At 43.7% G+C, this 20,532-nt stretch overlaps 1 protein-coding gene across 1 annotated transcript in view; it reads right to left on the minus strand.

The window, feature by feature from the left end:
* Positions 1-18,639, minus strand: part of LOC126289597 (protein dissatisfaction) — a 166,434-nt gene extending 147,795 nt beyond the window's left edge. Inside the window, exons 1-2 of the mRNA XM_049984903.1 lie at positions 18,633-18,639; positions 14,123-14,242 (exon numbers count right to left, since the gene is read on the minus strand). Of these exons, the coding sequence (XP_049840860.1) occupies positions 14,123-14,242; positions 18,633-18,639 (127 nt within the window). The remainder of the gene's footprint in view (positions 1-14,122; positions 14,243-18,632) is intronic.
* Positions 18,640-20,532: the final 1,893 nt, after the last annotated feature.

Raw genomic sequence — 20,532 nt, forward strand, 5'->3', positions numbered from 1 at the left:
ATGGCGCTAGCTGCGCACCATTTGTGCACCGCCGCCGTCAGTGTCAGCCAGTTTGCCGTGGCATACGGAGCTCCATCGCAGTCTTTAACACTGGTAGCATGCCGCGACAGCGTGGACGTGAACCGTATGTGCAGTTGACGGACTTTGAGCGAGGGCGTATAGTGGGCATGCGGGAGGCCGGGTGGACGTACCGCCGAATTGCTCAACACGTGGGGTGTGAGGTCTCCACAGTACATCGATGTTGTCGCCAGTGGTCGGCGGAAGGTGCACGTGCCCGTCGATCTGGGACCGGACCGCAGCGACGCACGGAAGCACGCCAAGACCGTAGGATCCTACGCAGTGCCGTAGGGGACCGCACCGCCACTTCCCAGCAAATTAGGGACACTGTTGCTCCTGGGGTATCAGCGAGGACCATTCGCAACCGTCTCCATGAAGCTGGGCTACGGTCCCGCACACCGTTAGGCCGTCTTCCGCTCACGCCCCAACATCGTGCAGCCCGCCTCCAGTGGTGTCGCGACAGGCGTGAATGGAGGGACGAATGGAGACGTGTCGCCTTCAGCGATGAGAGACGCTTCTGCCTTGGTGCCAATGATGGTCGTATGCGTGTTTGGCGCCGTGCAGGTGAGCGCCACAATCAGGACTGCATACGACCGAGGCACACAGGGCCAACACCCGGCATCATAGTGTGGGTAGCGATCTCCTACACTGGCCGTACACCTCTGGTGATCGTCGAGGGGACACTGAATAGTGCACGGTACATCCAAACCGTCATCGAACCCATCGTTCTACCATTCCTAGACCGGCAAGGGAACTTGCTGTTCCAACAGGACAATGCACGTCCGCATGTATCCCGTGCCACCCAACGTGCTCTAGAAGGTGTAAGTCAACTACCCTGGCCAGCAAGATCTCCGGATCTGTCCCCCATTGAGCATGTTTGGGACTGGGTGAAGCGTCGTCTCACGCGGTCTGCACGTCCATCACGAACGCTGGTCCAACTGAGGCGCCAGGTGGAAATGGCATGGCAAGCCGTTCCACAGGACTACATCCAGCATCTCTACGATCGTCTCCATGGGAGAATAGCAGCCTGCATTGCTGCGAAAGGTGGATATACACTGTACTAGTGCCGACATTGTGCATGCTCTGTTGCCTGTGTCTATGTGCCTGTGGTTCTGTCAGTGTGATCATGTGATGTATCTGACCCCAGGAATGTGTCAATAAAGTTTCCCCCTCCTGGGAAAATGAATTGACGGTGTTCTTATTTCAATTTCCAGGAGTGTATTTAGCAGATCTAAATTTTCTGGAAAAAAAAATTACTTTAGACTATGGTCGCCAGTTTCGGCTATAAGCACCAACATAATGCCATACCTCTGGGCGCATTAGTCACACTGTGCCCAAGATGGCGAGTCATATGCTCAAGAAATTGAAAACAAGCAGAAAATTAAGAAGGAGAGATCAGGATAAACTGAAAGAACGAAAGAACGAGAAATTGTTGAAAATTACAGTAGCAGCATTAAAAAAATGACCGAAACAGTCAGAAAGGGAAGACAGTAGAAGATGATTGGATGGCTTCGACAGAGAAAAGAATGAAGTCAGCAATGGTTGAAGAGATAAAAAAACAAAGCCCATAGAAATTCTTGAATAACGCTCGAAATGTTAAATGCAATTGACGAAAGGGGCAAATGTAAAAATGCAGAAAATGGAGCAGGCGAAAGGGAATAGCGACGTCGAAAAAAATAAGAAATGCAAGTGTGTAGAAGAATACATAACTAGGGGAAAGATAGGTGCCGTCTACAGGAAAATTAAAGTGACCATTGGAGAAATGAAATGCAACTGTATCAATATCAATAGCCCATATATCAAGCCAGTACAAAGCAATAGCAAGCCAGTTCTAAGTAAAGAAGGGAAAGATCAAAGGTGGAAGAAATATATAGAAGTACTACACAAGGAACCATGAGCAGCCAGCCTTTGTGGCCGAGCGGTTACAGGCGCTTCAGTCCGGAACCACGCGGCTGCTACGGTCGCAGGATCGAATCCTGCCTCGGGTGTGGATGTGTGTGATATCCTTAGGTTCGTTAGGTTTAAGTAGTTCTAAGTTCAGGGGACTGACGACCTCAGATGTTAAATCCCACAGTGCTTAGAGCCATTTGAAGGATGAGCAGCTTGCGCGCCTCAGCGATACATAGTCCTACCGGAGGTACAACCACAAAGGAGGATGTCTGTTGAGAGGCCAGACAAACGTATGGTTCCTGAAGAGCGTCAGCAGCCCTTTCCGAATATTCAGGGACAACGGTATGGATGATTGACTGATCTGGTCTTGTGACATCAACCAAAATGGCCTTGCTGTGGTGGAACTGCGAACGGCTGAAAACAAGGGGAAACTACAGCCGTAATTTTTCGCGAGGGCATGCAGCTTTACTGTATGGTTAAATGATGATGGCGGACTCTTGGGTAAAATATTCCGGAGGTAAAATAAACCCCTTCGGATCTCCGGGTGGGTCTAATCACGAGATGTCGTCAAACAAAACTGGGCTTTTTACGGATCGGAGGGAGGAATGTTAGATCCCTTTATAGGGCAGATAGCTTAGAAAATTTAAAAATGGAAATGGATAGGTTGAAGTTAGATATAGTGGGAATTAGTGAAGGTCGGTCAGGTGAATACAGGACTTCTGGTCAGGTGAATATAGATTTATAAAGGCAAAATCGTATAGGGGTAATGTAACAGTAGGTTTAATAATGAATAAGAAAATAAAAATGCGCGAAAGCCACTATGAATAGTAAAGTGAGGAAATTACTGTAGCCAAAATAGACACCAAGCCCACAAGCAACACAGTAGTACAAGTTTACAAATGGCTCTGAGCACTATGGGACTTAACATCTATGGAGATCAGACCCCTAGAACTTAGAACTACTTAAACCTAACTAACCTAAGGACATCACACAACATCCAGTCATCACGAGGCAGAGAAAATCCCTGACCCCGCTGGGAATCGAACCCGGGAACCCGGGAATGGGAAGCAAGAACGCTACCGCATGACCACGAGCTGCGGACACAAGTTTAAATGCCAACTAGTTCCGAAAATGATGAAGAGATCGAAGAAATGTATGACGAGATAAAAGAAATCATTCAGATAGTTAAGATTGAAAGGGGTGTACTGGGGCACATTTGTATAAGACCGCAGACCCAGGGATACTGCTTCTGGTCTGAGATTATTATAACGTCGGAGTAAGAGAGCGCTTGGCGCTCAGTTGTAGTTAGCTGTCTGTGAGGGAAACACGACAAACTTAAATGCAAATGATTAAATTAATTATATCTCTGTTAACAAATCTTAGACACATTCCAAACTGAAATATCTAACTAGCATTTTTATCAAAAAGATTTACGTACATTCTGGGGTTCCTCAACAATTACAAATTATCAGCCAACTCATCCATACTAACGTGCTGGCATAAACAGAAATAATAATTATTTTACATATTTACTTGCTAGAATTAAAACTTCTGCTTCCAAGTCCAACAATAATGACACGCCTACAGGCAGCTGGCCGCGGTGGTCTCGCGGTTCTAGGCGCGCAGTCCGGAACCGTGCGACTGCTACGGTCGCAGGTTCGAATCCTGCCTCGGGCATGGATGTGTGTGATGTCCTTAGGTTAGTTAGGTTTAAGTAGTTCTAAGTTCTAGGGGACTTATGACTACAGCAGTTGAGTCCCGTAGTACTCAGAGCCATGTAAACCATTTTGAACACCTTCAGGGTGGTCCAAAACACCCTGATAAAATCCAAATGGAGTACAAACAAGGAAACAGAGTCCCTACACACGAGGAAAGGGAAGGGGGAAACTTTATAGCCTATGCCACCAACATGGTACCATCTTGAAAGCCGTCATCTTGGATTCAACGCCAAAATTTAAAATGGGAATGTGGTCATATGGTATATCAAAACATAGAGAATTTCACCAGAAAAACAATGCCGTTGTTATTTGAAAAATAACTTTATTCATTCTCGGGTTATAGACAATTACTTGCGGCGGCAGTGGGACGCTGGGCAGCGTGAGTATTACGTACTGAAAAGTCATAAAATGAAGTCTGAAACGGTGCAAAGTGACTATCCCATGCCTGATATGTTACACGTGTTTAACTGTTAGGTATCATTTACTCATGCTAACGTTTTAATCATTGTTTCCTTATTTACAGGTTACAAAATGTCCTTAACACATGAAGAACGCATTAAAATCATCTTAATATCAGGAGAAAGAAGCAAAGGGTCATTGCTGAGGATTTCAACAGTCGTCACCCACTCAGACAGCCCATCACTCACAGCGCAGTTGCTAAGCTTTCGGCCAAATTCCGAGCAGCAGGTTCTGTCGCAGATAAACATAAGGCTGGAAGACCGAAATCCGCCACCGATGAAGCAACAACAGTGAGCGTGTTGGCATCATTTAGAAAGAGTCAGCAACGGAGTTCTCGTCGCCTGTCACAAGAATGTGGGGTTAGCCGTACCTTCATACTGCAAATTTTAGCATTTTATCGCAGTACAAATGGCACCCGTACAAAATTCAGCTGCTCCAACACCTGAAGGAGGATGATCCAGACCATCGGGTACAGTTCGAAGAATGGGTGACACAGCAGCTACAGATAAACCCACGTTTCCTCTGTCAGGTGCAGTTCAGTGATGAAGCCAATTTCTTTATCAATGGTGAAGTGAACAAGCAGAATCACAGATACTGGTCCGACACAAATCCGCACTGGGTTGATGCTTCCAAAACGGGCAACTCACAAAAAATGATGGTCTGGTGTGGTGTGTGGGGTACAAAGTCGTTGGACCTTTTTTATTGATGGTACGTTAACAGCCAACGGTTATCTGAGGTTATAGGGTGAATAAGTGTTTCCCTCGTTGTTAACGGAGGACGGGGCATTTCCGGAATTCTTCCAGCATGATGGAGCCCCACCACATTATATGCACAATGTGCGAGCATACCTGGATGTGCAGTTCCCTCAAAAGTGGATTGGTCGTAGGGGTGCTGTGGAGTGGCCACCACGTTCACCAGATTTGACTCCTTTGGAATTTTATCTTTGGGGTTCATGTCAAAGCACTGGTTTATTCTGTGAAAATACGGTATTTGCATCATCTAAAGCAGTGCATTGTTGATGCGTATGGTAAAATTCAGCCAGATGTGTTGGTCAAAGTTCATCAGGACTGTGGAACATCGACGTAATGTCTCTTCGGCCAATAACACACATGCTGTCCCACCGCTGCAACATGTAACTGGTTATAACCCGAGAATGAATAAAGCTATGTTTAAAACAACAATGGCATTGTTTTTCTGGTGAAATTCTCTATCTGTTTGATATATCGCATGACCACATTCCCATTTGAAATTTTGGAATTGAATCCAACATGGCGGCTTTTAATATGGCCGCCATGTTGGTGGCATAGCCTATAAAGTTTTCCCCTTCCCATTCCTCGTGTGTAGGGACTCTGTTTCCTTGTTTGCTATTCCATTTGAATTTTATGAGGGTGTTTCCAGACTTTTGGACCACCCTGTACATTAATCCAACACTTGGTGGCTTCACACAGCACACCACAAAGCTAACTACACCATCCTCTATCGCTCACAGACAGCTGCCTACAACTGAGCGCCAAGCGCTGTCTTACTCCAACACTACAATTTCAGACCAAAAGCAGTATCTCTGAGCCTGCGGTCTTATACAAAAGTGCCCCTGTATACTCCTTTCAAGGGAGACCAAAATTTGATAGTCATGGGCGACTGGAATTCGATAGCAGTAAAAGGAAGAGAATGAAAAATAGTTGGTCAATATGGAATGGGAGAACGGAATGAAAGAACACGCCTAATACAGTTTCGCGCAGAGCATAATTTAATAATCGCTAATACTTTGTTTAAGAATCATAAAATAACGTTGTATACGTGGAAGATACCTGGAGACACTGGAAGGTTTCAGATTGATTATATATGGCAAGAAAGAGATTTAGTAACCTGATTTTAAATTGGAAGACATTTCCAGGGGCAGATGTGGACTCTGACTGCAATTTATTGGTTATGAACCGTAGATTAAAACTGAATACATTGAAAAACGACAGGAAAATAAGGACATGTGACCTGGATAAGTTGAAAGAATCACAGGTTGCTGAGAGTTTCAGAGAGAGTACTAGGCAACGGTTGACTAGAAGAGGGCAAAGAAATACAGTAGAAGAAGAATGGATAGCTTCAAGAAATGAAATAGTGAAAGCAGCAGAGCATCAAGAAGGTAAAAAGACAAGGCCTAGCAGAAATAACAAAGAGACACTGGATTTCGTTGATGAACGGAGAAAATATAAAAATGCAGAAAGTGCAGCAGGCGGAAGGGAATACAAACGTTTAAAAAATGAGGTTGGTAGGACGTGCAAAATGGCTAAGCAGGAAAGGTCAGAGGACAAATGTAAGGATTTAGAAGCATATTTCACCATGGGAAGATAGATACCGCCTACAGGAAAGTCAAACAGACCTCTGGATAAAAAAAACAAGCAGTTGTATGAATGGAAAGCCAGTCGTAAGGAAAGAAGGAAAAGCTGAAAGATGAAAGGAATATACAGAGGGTCTATACAAGGGCGATGTACTTGAGGGCAGTATTATAGAAAGGGAAGTGGACGTAGATGAAGGTGAGATGAGAATTATGATACTATGAGAAGAATTTGACAGAACAAGGCATAGGCAGTACACAACATTCCGTTAGAACTACTTATAGCCTTGGGAGAGCAAACCACGACAAAGTCTCCCATCTGGTGTGGAAGAAGTATGAGACAGGCGAAATAACTTCAGACTTAAACAAGGATGTAATAATTCAAATTCCAAAGAAAGAAGTTGCTGGCAGGTATGAAACTTAGTTAACTATCAGTTTAATAAGTGTTGGTTCCAAAATTCTAACACAAATTCTTTGCCGAAGAAGATCATTTAGGATTGCGGAGAAACATAGGAACACGCGAGACAATACCGCCCTACGACTTATCTTAGAAGGTAGGTTAAAGAAAGACAAATCCACGTTTATAGCATTTGTAGACTTACAGAAAGCTTTCGACAATGTTGACTGGAATACTCTCTTTGAAAATCTGAAGATACAAGGGGTAAAAATACAAGGAGCGAAAGGCTATTTACAGCTTGTATAGAAACCAGACGGCAATTGTAAGAGTCGAAAGGCACGAAAGGGTGGTTGAGAAAAAAGTGAGGCTGGTTTGCAGCTTATTCCCGGTTTTATTCAATGAGTACATTGCACAAACATTAAAGGAAACAAAAGAAAAATTAGGAGTATGGATTAAAGTGCAGGACGAAGAAATAAAAACTTTGAGGTTCGCCGATGACATCGTAATTCTGTCAGAGACAGCAAAGGACCTGGAAAAGCAGTTGAACGGAATCGACAGTGTCTTGAAATGAGGATATAAGATGCACATCAACAAGAGCAAAACGAGGATAATGGAATGTAGTCGAATTAAATCAGGCGATGCTCAGGCAATTAGATTAGGAAATGAGACACTTAAAGTAGTAGATGAGTTTTGCTATTTGGAGAGCAAAATAACTGATGATGGTCGAAGTAGAGAGGATATAAAAAGTAGACTGGTGAATCATTTCTGAAGAAGAGAAATTTGTTAACATGGTATACTGATTTAAGTCTTTTCTGAAAGTATTTGTCTGGAGTGTAAGCATATATAGAAGTGTATCATGGACGAGAAACTGTTTAGACAAGAAGAGAACAGAAGATTTTGAAATGTGGTGCTACAGAAGAATGCTGAAGATTAGATGGGTAGATCACGTAACTAATGACGAGGTACTGAATGGAACTGAGGAGGCAAGAAATTTTGATCAAAAGAAGGGATCGGTTGATAGGATACGTTCTGATACATCAAGGGTTGACCAACATAGTATTTGAGGGTAGTGTGGGAGGGGGGGGGGGAAGTAAAAACAGTAGAGGGAAACCAATAGTTGAATACAGTAAAGAAATTCTGAAAGACGTAGGTTGCAGTAGTTATACGGAGATGAAGAGTCTCTCACGGTGTAGAGTAACATGGAGAGCTGCATCAAACCAGTCTCCTTACTGAAGACCACAACAGTGATTAATTGTTAAACTTCAGATATCAGTGTATTTGTTAAAATATCACACTGCGATAATTGCTAAACATTTAAAGTCCAGTATTTTCGTGTGTGTGTTTGGTTGACAATGTTGACGAATGTGAGAAAATCGGTGAAAATTTTTTAGAAATTGCCCTAAAATTGTAAACATCAACGGGAGATGGTAATACGTTAGAGTGATTACAGAAAATGCCAAATAATCTGCCCCTAATAGAGCTAATTAAAATAAGAAACTTGGGGGCAGTCATTTCATATAATGAATTATGGCAGTTACATAATATTTGACGCCAATTTTAAGTAGGCTAACATCCTGACACACAATTCGGTCTAGAGGAATGGGTGAAGGAATCCACTGAACTGCAACTTCTTATTCTGTCCGGATGTGGTGTCTGATCTCTGATTACTCTTCATGGTGTTGCTTTTTCCGCAGTGTAAAGATCTCGAATGACGAAACACACACAACAGTTTTAGAGAGAGAAGTAAGCGGGAAGGAGGAGCGGTTGACATGTATTTAATGTATTCTGCAGCAGAATGTAGAGCCAAAGAAGGCTGACATAGGTACAGAAAAAGGTTTTGTGGCAGGCATCCTCGTAACTGAAAAAAAAAATTACTGGCGTGAGTATAAACTTACAAGAAAGTGGGTTGTTGACGCCACACACAGTTGGCCGAGGAATTATTCGCACGGTAGAATTCGCGGAGTGCTGCTGGGTCGTGTTAATAAGTAGTCATCAATTTACACGTCTATCGGATACTTCAAAGAAAACTGTACAGAAAGCACTCTGATAAACAACGTGTCTGCAAGAGCTGTGGCCGAGGCCCACGAGAAAGACAGGCCGCGGCGCGTACGTCACGAAGGCAGTCCTAAACTCGCTAACTCGCTCAGCTCAGCAGGCGAAATGCGTTTCTAAACCTGTTAACTCGCAGCTGCTCGTGTAAGGACCTACGAGAATTGAATATTCCAGTGGAATCTGCTATTATGAAGTCTTACTGATTAAACCCCCCCCCCCCCCCCCCCCTTGAACCATGGACCTTGCCGTTGGTGGGAAGGCTTGCGTGCCTCAGCGATAGAGATAGCCGTACCGTAGGCACAACCACATGGGAGCGGTATCTGTTGAGAGGCCAGACAAACGTGTGGTTCCTGAAGAGGGGCAGAAGCCTCTTCAGTAGTTGCAGGGGCAACAGTCTGGATGGTTGACTGATCTGGCCTTGTAACAATAACCAAAACGGCCTTGCTGTGTTGGTACTGCGAACGGCTGAAAGCAAGGGGAAACTACGGCCGTAATTTTTCCCGAGGGCATGTAGCTTTACTGTATGGTTAAATGATGATGGCGTCCTCTTGGGCAAAATATTCCGGAGGTAAAATAGTCGCCCATTCGGATCTCCTGGCGGGGACTACTCAAGAGGATGCCGTTATCAGGAGAAAGAAAACTGGCGTTCTACGGATCGGAGCGTGGAATGTCAGACCCCTTAATCGGGCAGGCAGGTTAGAAAACTTAAAAAGGGAAATGGATAGGTTAAAGTTAGATATAGTGGAAATTAGTGAAGTTCGGTGGCAGGAGGAACAAGACTTCTGGTCTGGTGACTACAGGGTTATAAACACAAAATCAAATAGGAGTAATGCAGGAGTAGGTTTAATAATGAATAGGAAAATAGGAATGCGGGTAAGCTACAACAAACAGCATAGTGAACGCATTATTATGGCCAAGATAGATACGAAGCCCACACCTACTACAGTAGTACAAGTTTAGATGCCAACTAGCTCTGCAGATGACGAAGAAATTGAAGAAATGTATGATGAAATAAAAGAAATTATTCAGATAGTGAAGGGAGGCGAAAATTTAATAGTCATGGGTGACTGGAATTCGAATGCAGGAAAAGGGAGAGAAGGGAACATAGTAGGTGAATATGGATTGGGGCTAAGAAATGAAAGAGGAAGCCGCCTGGAAGAATTTTGCACAGAGCACAACTTAATCATAGCTAACACTTGGTTTACGAATCATGAAAGAAGGTTGTATACATGGAAGAACCCTGGAGATACTAAAATGCATCAGATAGATTATATAATGGTAAGACAGAGATTTAGAAACCAGATTTTAAATTGTAATACATTTCCAGGGGCAGATGTGGACTCTGATCACAATTTATTGGTTATGACCTGTAGATTAAAACTGAAGAAACTGCAAAAAGGTGTGAATTTAAGGAGATGGGACCTGGATAAACTGAAAGAACCAGAGGATTTACAGAGTTTCAGGGAGAGCATAAGGGAACAATTGACAGGTATGGGGGAAAGAAATACAGTAGAAGAAGAATGGGTAGCTTTGAGGGACGAAGTAGTGCAGGCAGCAGAGGATCAAGTAGGTAAAAATACGAGGACTAGTAGAAATCCTTGGGTAGCAGAAGAAATATTGAATGTAATTGATGAAAGGAGGAAATATAAAAATGCTGTAAATGAAGCAGGCAAAAAGGAATGGAAACATCTCAAAAATGAGATCGACAGGAAGTGCAAAATGGCTAAGCAGGGATGGCTAGAGTACAAATGTAAGGATGCAGAGGCTTATCTTGCTAGGGGGAAGATAAATACTGCCTACAGGAAAATTAAAGAGTCCTTTGGAGATAAGAGAACCACTTGTATGAACATCCAGAGCTCAGATGGAAACCCAGTTCTAAGCAAAGAAGGAAAAGCAGAAAGGTGGAAGGAGTATATAGAGGGTCTATACAAGGGCGATGTACTTGAGGACAATATTATGGAAATGGAAGAGGATGTAGATGAAGATGAAATGGGAGATACGATACTGCGAGAAGTGTTTGACAGAGCACTGAAAGAACTGAGTCGAAACAAGACCCCGGGAGTAGACAACATTCCATTAGAACTACTGACGGCCTTGGGAGAGCCAGTCCTGACAAAACCCTACCATCTGTTGAGCAAGATGTATGAGACAGGCGAAATACCCTCAGACTTCAAGAAGAATATAATAATTCCAATCCCAAAGAAAGCAGGCGTTGACAGAAGTGAAAATTACCGAACTATCAGTTTAATAAGCCACAGCTGCAAAATACTAACACGAATTCTTTACAGACGAATGGAAAAACTGGTAGAAGCCGACATCGGGGAAGATCAGTTTGGATTCCGTAGAAATACTGGAACACGTGTGGCAATACTGACATTACGACTTATCTTAGAAGAAAGATTAAGGAAATGCAAACCTACGTTTCTAGCATTTAAGACTTCGAGAAAGCTTTTGACAATGTTGAGTGGAATACTCTCTTTCAAATTCTAAAAGTGGCAGGGGTAAAATACAGGGAGCGAAAGGCTATTTAAAATTTGTACAGAAACCAGATGGCAGTTATAAGAGTCGAGGGACATGAAAGGGAAGCAGTGGTTGGGAAGGGAGTAAGACAAGGTTGTAGCCTCTCACCGATGTTCAATTTGTATATTGAGCAAGCAGTAAAGGAAACAAAAGAAAAATTGGGAGTAGGTATTAAAATCCATGGAGAAGAAATAAAAACTTTGAGGTTCGCCGATGACATTGTAATTCTGTCAGAGACAGCAGAGGACCTAGAAGAGCAGCTGAACAGAATGGACAATATGTTGAAAGGAGGATATAAGATGAACATCAACAAAAGCAAAACAAGGATATTGGAATGTAGTCGAATTAAGTCAGGTGACGCTGAGGAAATTAGATTAGGAAATGAAATGCTGAAAGTAGTAAATGAGTTTTACTATTTGGGGAGCAAAATAACTGATGATGGTCGAAGTAGAGGGGATATAAAATGTAGACTGGCAATGGGAAGGAAAGCGTTTCTGAAGAAGAGAAATTTGTTAACATCGAGTATAGATTTAAGTGTCAGGCAGTCTTTTCTGAAAGTATTTGTATGGAGTGTAGCCATGTATGGAAGTAAAACATGGAAGATAAATAGTTTGGACAAGAAGAGAATATTAGCTTTCGAAATGTGATGCTACAGAAGAATGATGAAGATTAGATGGGTAGATCACATAACTAATGAGGAGGTATTGAATAGGATTGGGGAGAAGAGAAGTTTGTGGCACAACTTGACCAGAAGAAGGGGTCGGTTGGTAGGACATGTTCTGAGGCATCAAGGAATACCAATTTAGTATTGGAGGACAGCGTGGAGGGTAAAAATCGTAGGGGGAGACAAAGAGATGAATACACTGAGCAGATTCAGAAGGATGTAGGTTTGCAGTAGGTACTGGGAGATGAAGAAGCTTTCACAGGATAGAGTAGCATGGAGAGTTGCATCAAACCAGTCTCAGGACCGAAGACCGCAACAACAACAACAACAACTGATTAAAAGTACTACAGCAAAAGATCAATACTCGATATAAATGGTATAAGGGCTTGTTAATAGAATTTAGTCTCTTCTACTTAAAAGTACTCATTACATGCTGGAAGTGCCTTATGCAACTGATAATCATTTTAGTATGATTTTATTTTATTTTATTTTACTCCAGTTCAGCAGTAACAAATTGTAAGTAGGCCCATTGACTTCACATCATTATAGGACTAACAACAGTAAGATTGCATAATAGCGGATTCCAGCAGAAGATTCAGTTTTCGTTTGTACGGACCCGCCTAGTTACGAGTTAACAGATCCAGAAAACATCTATTTACATCCATACTCCGCAAGCCACCCGACGGTGTGTGGCGGAGGGTACCTTGAATACCTCTATCGGTTCTCCCTTCTATTCCAGTCTCGTATTGTTCGTGGAAAGAAAGATTGTCGGTATGCTTCTGTGTGGGCTCTAATCTCTCTGATTTTATCCTCATGGTCACTTCTCGAGGTATAAGTAGGAGGGAAAAATATACTGCTTGACTCTTCGGTGAAGGTATGTCCTCGAAACTTTAACGAAAGCCCGTACCGAGCTACTGAGCGTCTCTCCTGCAGAGTCTTCCAGTGGAGTTTATCTATCATCTCCGTAACGCTTTCGCGATTACTAAATGATCCTGTAAAGAAACCAAGCTGCCCTCCGTTGGATCTTCTCTACCTCTTCTATCAACCCTATCTGGTACGGATCCCACACTGCTGAGCAGTATTCAAGCAGTGGGCGAACAAACGTACTGTAACCTACTTCCTTTGTTGTCGGATTGCATTTCCTTAGGATTCTTCCAATGAATCTCAGTCTGGCATCTGCTTTACCGACGATCAACTTTATATGATCATTCCATTTTAAATCACTCCTAATTCGTAATCCCAGATAATTTATGGAATTAACTGCTTCCAGTTGCTGACCTGCTATATTGTAGCTAAATGATAAGGGATCTTCCTTCTATGTATTCGCAGCACATTGCACTTGTCTACATTGAGATTCAATTGCCATTCCCTGCACCATGCGTCAATTCGCTGCAGATCCTCCTGCATTTCAGTAAAATTTTCCATTGTTACGACCTCTCGATATACCACTGCATTATCTGCAAAAAGCCTCAGTGAACTTCCGATGTCATCGACAAGGTCATTTATTTATATTGTGAATAGCAACGGTCCTACGACACTCCCCTGCGGCACACCTGAAATCACTCTTACTTCGGAAGACTCTTCTCCATTGAGAATGACATACTGCGTTCTGTTAACAAGGAACTCTTCAATCCAATCACACAATTGGTCTGATAGTCCATTTGCTCTTACTTTGTTCATTAAACGACTGTGGGGAACTATATCGGACGCCTTGCGGAAGTCAAGAAACCTGGGATCCCGTGTTTGTAAAAAAAGGAGTTTGTCTGCTGACTTGAGGGAGCGATCACCTTTGTGACGTACGCGCCGCGGCCAGTCTTTCTCGTAGGCCTCGGCTGTGGCCAGGTGACGTGGAAGTCTGAGTTCAGTCATGTCAGTGGACTATCCATCGCCAGTCTAATGCATGCACCACTCTGAACAAAAACTAAAAAGTAATTATCGGCCATTAGTTCCACATGTGAAAGTACTGAGTTTAGCGACAAAATGATAATTTTCGGCCAACGCTTTTGGGAAGGCCTTTTTACTTTTATAGCAAGTACGAGAGAGCAAGATGAGCAGGTGCAGGCTGAGAGGCTCACCGTCACAGCTGTAGATGCCGTAGTGCTTGCCGGAGCTGCGGTCGCCGCACACTTTGCAGGGGATGTCCAGGAGGCGGTCCCCTGCGAACAGGAAAGACCGACCTTCACCACGAGAACAACACAACAGCAGCGACAACAACAACAAAGCGTGTCTCACGTGAGTGGCGTGGAATATTACATTAGTTGCGCGTGGCAGTGTGAAGTACAGGGGTGGACAAAGATATGGAAACTCCACAACAACAAAAATCGTTCAAATGGCTCTGAGCATTGTGGGACTTAACATCTATGGTCATCAGTCCGCTAGAACTTAGAACTACTTAAGCCTAACTAACCTAAGGACATCACACAACACCCAGTGATCACGAGGCAGAGAAAATCCCTGCCCCTGGCGGGAATCGAACCCGGGAACCCGGACGCGGGAAGCGAGAACGCTACCGCACGACCACGAGCTGCGGACAACTCGACAACACATTGCCGTGACTGAAACGGTGTAAGGAGCGTCATTGGGGTATTCAAAGCAGTTGCCAGTGCTGTTTGGTTTGGTTTTTGAAGGGAATCTTACGAGGGTAAGTCAATTATTATCCGCAATTTACTTGTATTTTTGTTTATTTTGGTATTACTGTCGTTTTAAGTTGATGACGCATGCTTTGTTTATTTGTTGTTATATCTTTGAAATTTTCAAGCTGCTAGATTAGTTTCGTTATCGCTGCCGTGCTGTTAATCGTGGCTGCTCCGCTTTCTACTTGCACCAAAGAAGAGCAACATTCAGTGATCCGTTTTTTGTGGTCGGAAGGCGTATCAGGGGCCGAAATTCATCGAAGACTTTCGATACAGCACGGAAGCAGTGGTTTGCCACAACAGAGTGTCTACGAATGGATATAAAAATTCCGAAATGGTTGCACAAGTGTTATGCACAATGAAGGAGCCGGACGACCGTTTACCGCCACAAATGAGGAAACCATTGAGCGTTCACGTGAAATGATTCTCTTAGACAGACGATTAACTGTTGATGAAATGGCACATCGTCTGAAAATTAGTCACGGTTCTACCTACGAGCCGGCCGCTGTGACCGAGCGGCTCTAGGCTCTTCAAAAATGGCTCTGAGCACTATGGGACTTAACAGCTATGGTCAGCAGTCCCCTAGAACTTAGAACTACTTAAGCCTAACTAACCTAAGGACATCACACAACACCCAGTCATCACGAGGCAGAGAACATCCCTGACCCCGCCGGGAATCGAACCCAGGAAGCCGGGCGCGGGAAGCGAGAACGCGGACTCTAGGCACTTCAGTCCGGAACCGCGCTGCTGCTACTGTCGCAGGTTCGAATCCTGCCTCGTGCATCGATGTGGGTGCTGTCCTTAGGTTACTTAGGTCTAAGTAGTTCTAATCTAGGGGACTGATGACCTCAGATGTAAAGTCCCATAGTGCTTAGACCCATTTGAACAATTTTTCTGCCTACGAAATCACCCACAACAGACGTGGGTTCCATAAAGTTTGTGCAAGATGGGTCCCAAAACAACTCACGCAGTTGCATAAACAAACGCGCTTGGACATCTGCAAAAAAACATTTGGATCGCTATGGTAACGAAATGGACAACTTCTTAGACAGGATAATTACTGGTGACGAAACATGGATCCATCATTAAGAGCCGTAGAGTAAACGGCAGATTATGGAATGGAAACATCTAAATTCGTCGTGCAAGCAAAAGTTCAAGACCCAACCGTCGGCAGGAAAACTAAGCTTACGGTTTTTCGGGACTCACAAGGTCAGGTATTGGAACATTATGGGGAAAGGGGCACAACAATAAACAGGGTACGTTACATTGAGACGGTTACTGCCAGGCTAAAGCTTGCAATGCGAAGCAAACGCCGAGTATTGCTGTGTTGTTGCACGACAATGGCCGTCCGCACACTGGTGCCTACACTGCTGAAACGCTCCAGAAACTTACATTTGAAGTACTGGATCACATAGTCACGTTCTTGTCCCTTCTGACTGTCACTTGTTTGGTCCACTCAAAACAGGCATTAAGGGGCCGTCGATTTGTCTCGGACGAAGCAGTGAAAGAAGTGGTGCATTCTGGCTCGTAGCTCAACCGAGAACCTTCTTTTATGGGGGCATCAGGAAGCTTTTACAACGATGGACCAAGCGCGTTGAAACGCAAGCAGACTATGTCGAAAAATGATGTTCTTGTAAGTTTCCTGTTTCATTTGCTGATAATAATTGACTTACCCTCGTATATAAAGCTTCCTGCAAAACAATGGCAGGTTGAGGTAACAGTGATATGGACCAAGCAGCCTTCTGTCCGATATAGACCACAAACGCTCAGTAATATTGACGCCTGGTGACTGTGGCGGCCACGGCAGATGCTACAATTCATCACTGTGTTCACAAAACCAGTCCAGGACGATGTGAGCTGTGTGAGGAGGGGCCCTGGTGTCTTACAACACAGCAGCACCATTGCGGAACTAGCAGCGGAACACGCGGTCGACCTGATCAGCGAAAATGGTCATATAATCCTTGGCAGTAATGCAGCCTTTCATACTAACCATCGGGTCATGGAATACCACGACAGCGCTTCCCAAATCACCATGGTAACTTCGCCATATTTCACTCCTGCGACGTGAACTCAGTCAATAATTGGAAACAGTGTGGCATAAGACTGGTCAAACTTAAAAATGACGTTTTGGTGTTAGGTGGATTTGCACCGTTGGTGAGTGGTTTTGGAATTCTAGCCAGCCCTGAAGCTCCCTGCTTATGGAGCCCCATTCGTACTGACTTGGTGCTGACAGGGTTCGCGAGTGCGACATTCTGCTCTGCACTGACTTGTGTAGCTGTCGTCCTCATATTTTTCGTCACAGTAATCTTGAATGGGCGTCAGTCCGTCGCGATCACTCAACACAGACTTTCGTCCGCTTTCTGACTTAGAGGATTATGTTTTTCAAGTTTCCCTGTACGCATTACAAATGCACGATGCGGTGCCTCTTGAAACTCCCAAAGACTTCGGCTGACTTGGTTACGGAAGCTATGCGAGTATGGAATAATATACCCACATAACAACTCATTCCAACTGTAGCTCCGACATAACGCACTGGCAGCTACACACATTACAAAAAACTTAAGCAGATCCTGTTCCGTTTTGTACCAGCGAAGAGCGAACTATTTGGACGTGTGTCCGTCAGAAAAAGGAAATTTTTAAGAGTGCATGTCATGAGCTGATATACATATTATGACTTTTAAACACTATTAAGGTGAATACATTGTTTGTTCTCCATCAAAATCTTTGATTTGCTAACTATGCCTATCAGTTGTTAGAATCTTTTATTTACGTGGCAGTATTGGCGTTCGCTGTATTGCAGTAGTTTGAGTAACGAAGATTTTTATGAGGTAAGTGATTCATGAAAGGTATAGGTTATTGTTAGTCAGGGCCATTCTTTTGTATGGATTGTTGAAAGTCAGAGTGCATTGCGCTAAAAAAATATTGTGTGTCAATTTGGTGTTGATCAGAATGAGTAAATAGAGAAGTGTCTGAGTACGTTCAGTTTTGCTTAACTGTTTGAAAATCAAATAACGCAGAAGTTTTCCAGCACTGTCATTTATAAATTTTTCTAACGGGATGTTTCAGTACTAACGTGTTCCTCGAACGCTGTGCTGTGGTGTCGCTTGCTTAGGCTACCTTGGCAGTCGGAACAGTGTCTGAACTATGGCGTGCCTCCGACGTCTCCTATATTGGATACTTGGCGCGATGAAAACTGTCAGCTTCCATGTGATTCTCATTTGATGCCAGATAATTACTTAACCGATAATAACGCTTATTTCACTGCGCCTCATCGACTGTACGCTGCTGTTGTAAACTACAGAAACTGCAGTCTTACACCGTTTCACATTAGGATAGACCACGCCACTGGAAGCATCACACAGTTCTGAGTGCGTTAGCGGATTAGCGGAATTTCCTGTCTCGGGCCCTCAAACAAATCTTCAACATAGTGTAACTTCTCCAGCTGTTTCGAACAAAATAGTAATTAGACCATTATTTGTTCACCTTTCAGAGTCTTCAGTCTGTTTGTTGATTTCCTTTCACACTTATTTTAGGCCGTCGATAAATTTTGTGAATAAATTAATTCAAATAACCTTAAACTTTATTTCAGTTTAGTGTCTTGTAGTCGTAATCGTGTAGTTACTAAGAATCTGAATTGCCTTGTAAATGCCGCTTGTTAAAGAATTTATTTGGTAATCGATAAAATATCATTAATCTCATTTTAACTCCATCTAATTTAATCCCATTACACGAATGTATTCTGAGTCGCTAAAAAGTGATAGTGTATCCTTATCCTTAATACATTTATTTCATCATTTTTAAGTTCTGTTTTAGCGTCGTCATTGCTTCTATTCTTATTTTCCCGGCAGATGAGACGTTAATTGTCAAACTGGTTGTTGGCCCTCAAATAGATGGAATATTTAACTAAATTTACGGTCCATCTCCGTATCTAGTTAAGAGTTGAGACAGGCGTTATATTGCTAGAGTGCATTAAAGGCAACTTGTCATAACAATGCTTCTTGCACATTTTAGTGACATACGTAGGAAAGCAACTTTAAAGTTTTGAAGATTGCTTATAGCGCCGCCACCTATACGAACTTCATGAAACTGTAGGGGCTGAAGCGGGAATATTCCACAATGTCCCACAACAAATTCCGCGTTTTGGTTGTTGGGGCTGAAAGAGAAGTGTACCTCACGATGCGCGAATGGCCAGACTACATTCATTGAGTATTTGAGAATGAGAGCACTTCGTGACTTGCAACGAACTTTACACCTAATTTCAAACCACGAAATGATGAAAGGAAGAAAAAAAATTACTGATTACTGCTAGGGGCGTTCAACAAATAACGCAGGACATTTTTTTCTGAAAGCATCTTTGTTTTCTTCAGGATTTCAGTACACTACAATATTCCCCACTCTTTTGGGCCACAAAACCCTATTTTTGAACATCTACATCTACTTGGATATTCTGCAAATCACATTTAAGTGCCTGGCAGAGGCGACAGCCTTATCCCACATTACATGGAGGTCCTGTTTGCCTGCATGGTACCACACTTCTGGTCGACGTAGGAGCCAGCATCTTTCTGCCCCAGTAACCTCTCCATCATCCGCATACTGTCATTGAGACAAACAGACGAAAGTCTACTGTCAGGCGGCGAGAAACCCAGCGGGCACACACGTTTGAGTGCTCCACCCTGGTGGACGATTGCTTCAGCACTACTAAGAGAGACCTCAAGTTGCGCGGCAAGGAGTTTGTAATCCGTACATCACCTCGAATGAGAGTGTCCACACGTTCCAACATTGCAGGAGTCACAGCTGTATGCCGCCGGCCGACACGCTGGAGATACGGCAGCTTTGCGCGATCTCGTTGCGATGGTGATGGACACCTCGCTCAAAGACTCACCGTGCTTTTGCTCACTGCCAGGAATCCGTAGGCATTCTGCGTGCGCCTATGAATGTCTGCGACGCACAGGTTTTCCGCCAAAAGAAATCCAAAAGAAATCCTCGGAAAGTACATCCATTACTGAAGCAATTTTGAAGGCTACGTATACTGCCGCCAACTATCGCAACGTCATGTAACTACAGGGGCTGAAGCAGTCCCACAGCAAATTCTGAACTTTTTCATCCAAAACTGGTCGAGAAAAAAAGCTACACCAAGAAGAAATGCAGATGATAAACGGGTGTTCATTGGACAAATATATTATACTATAACTGACATGTGATTACATGTTCATGCAATTTGGATTCATAGATCCTGAGAAATCAGTACCCATAACAACCACCTCTCGCCGTAATAACGGCCTTGACACGCCTGGCCATTGAGTCAAACAGAGCTTGGATGGCATGTACAGGTACAGCTGCCCATGCAGCTTCAACACGTTACCACAGCTCATCAAGGGTAGTGACTGGCGTATTGTGACGAGCCAGTTGCTCGGCCACCATTGACCAGACGTTTGCAATTGGTGAGAGATCTGGAGAATGTGTTGGCCAGGGCAGCAGTCGAATATTTACTGTATCCAGAAAAGCTCGTACAGGACCTGCAACATGCGGTCGTGCATTATCCTGCTCAAATGTAGGGTTTCGCAGCAATCGAATGAAGGGTAGAGCCACGGGTTGTAACACATCTGAAATGTAACGTCCACTGTTCAAAGTGCCGTCAGTGCGAACAAGAGGTGACTGAGACGTGTAACCAATGGCACCCAATACCATCACGCCGGATGACACGCCAGTATGGCGGTAACGAAAACACGCTTCCAATGTGAGTTCACCGCGATGTCGCCAAACACGGATACGACCATCATGATGCTGTAAACAGAACCTGGTTTCATCCGAAA

The sequence above is a fragment of the Schistocerca gregaria genome, chromosome 1 (genome assembly GCF_023897955.1).
Source record: "Schistocerca gregaria isolate iqSchGreg1 chromosome 1, iqSchGreg1.2, whole genome shotgun sequence".
In the NCBI taxonomy this organism is placed as follows: Eukaryota; Metazoa; Arthropoda; class Insecta; order Orthoptera; family Acrididae; genus Schistocerca; species Schistocerca gregaria.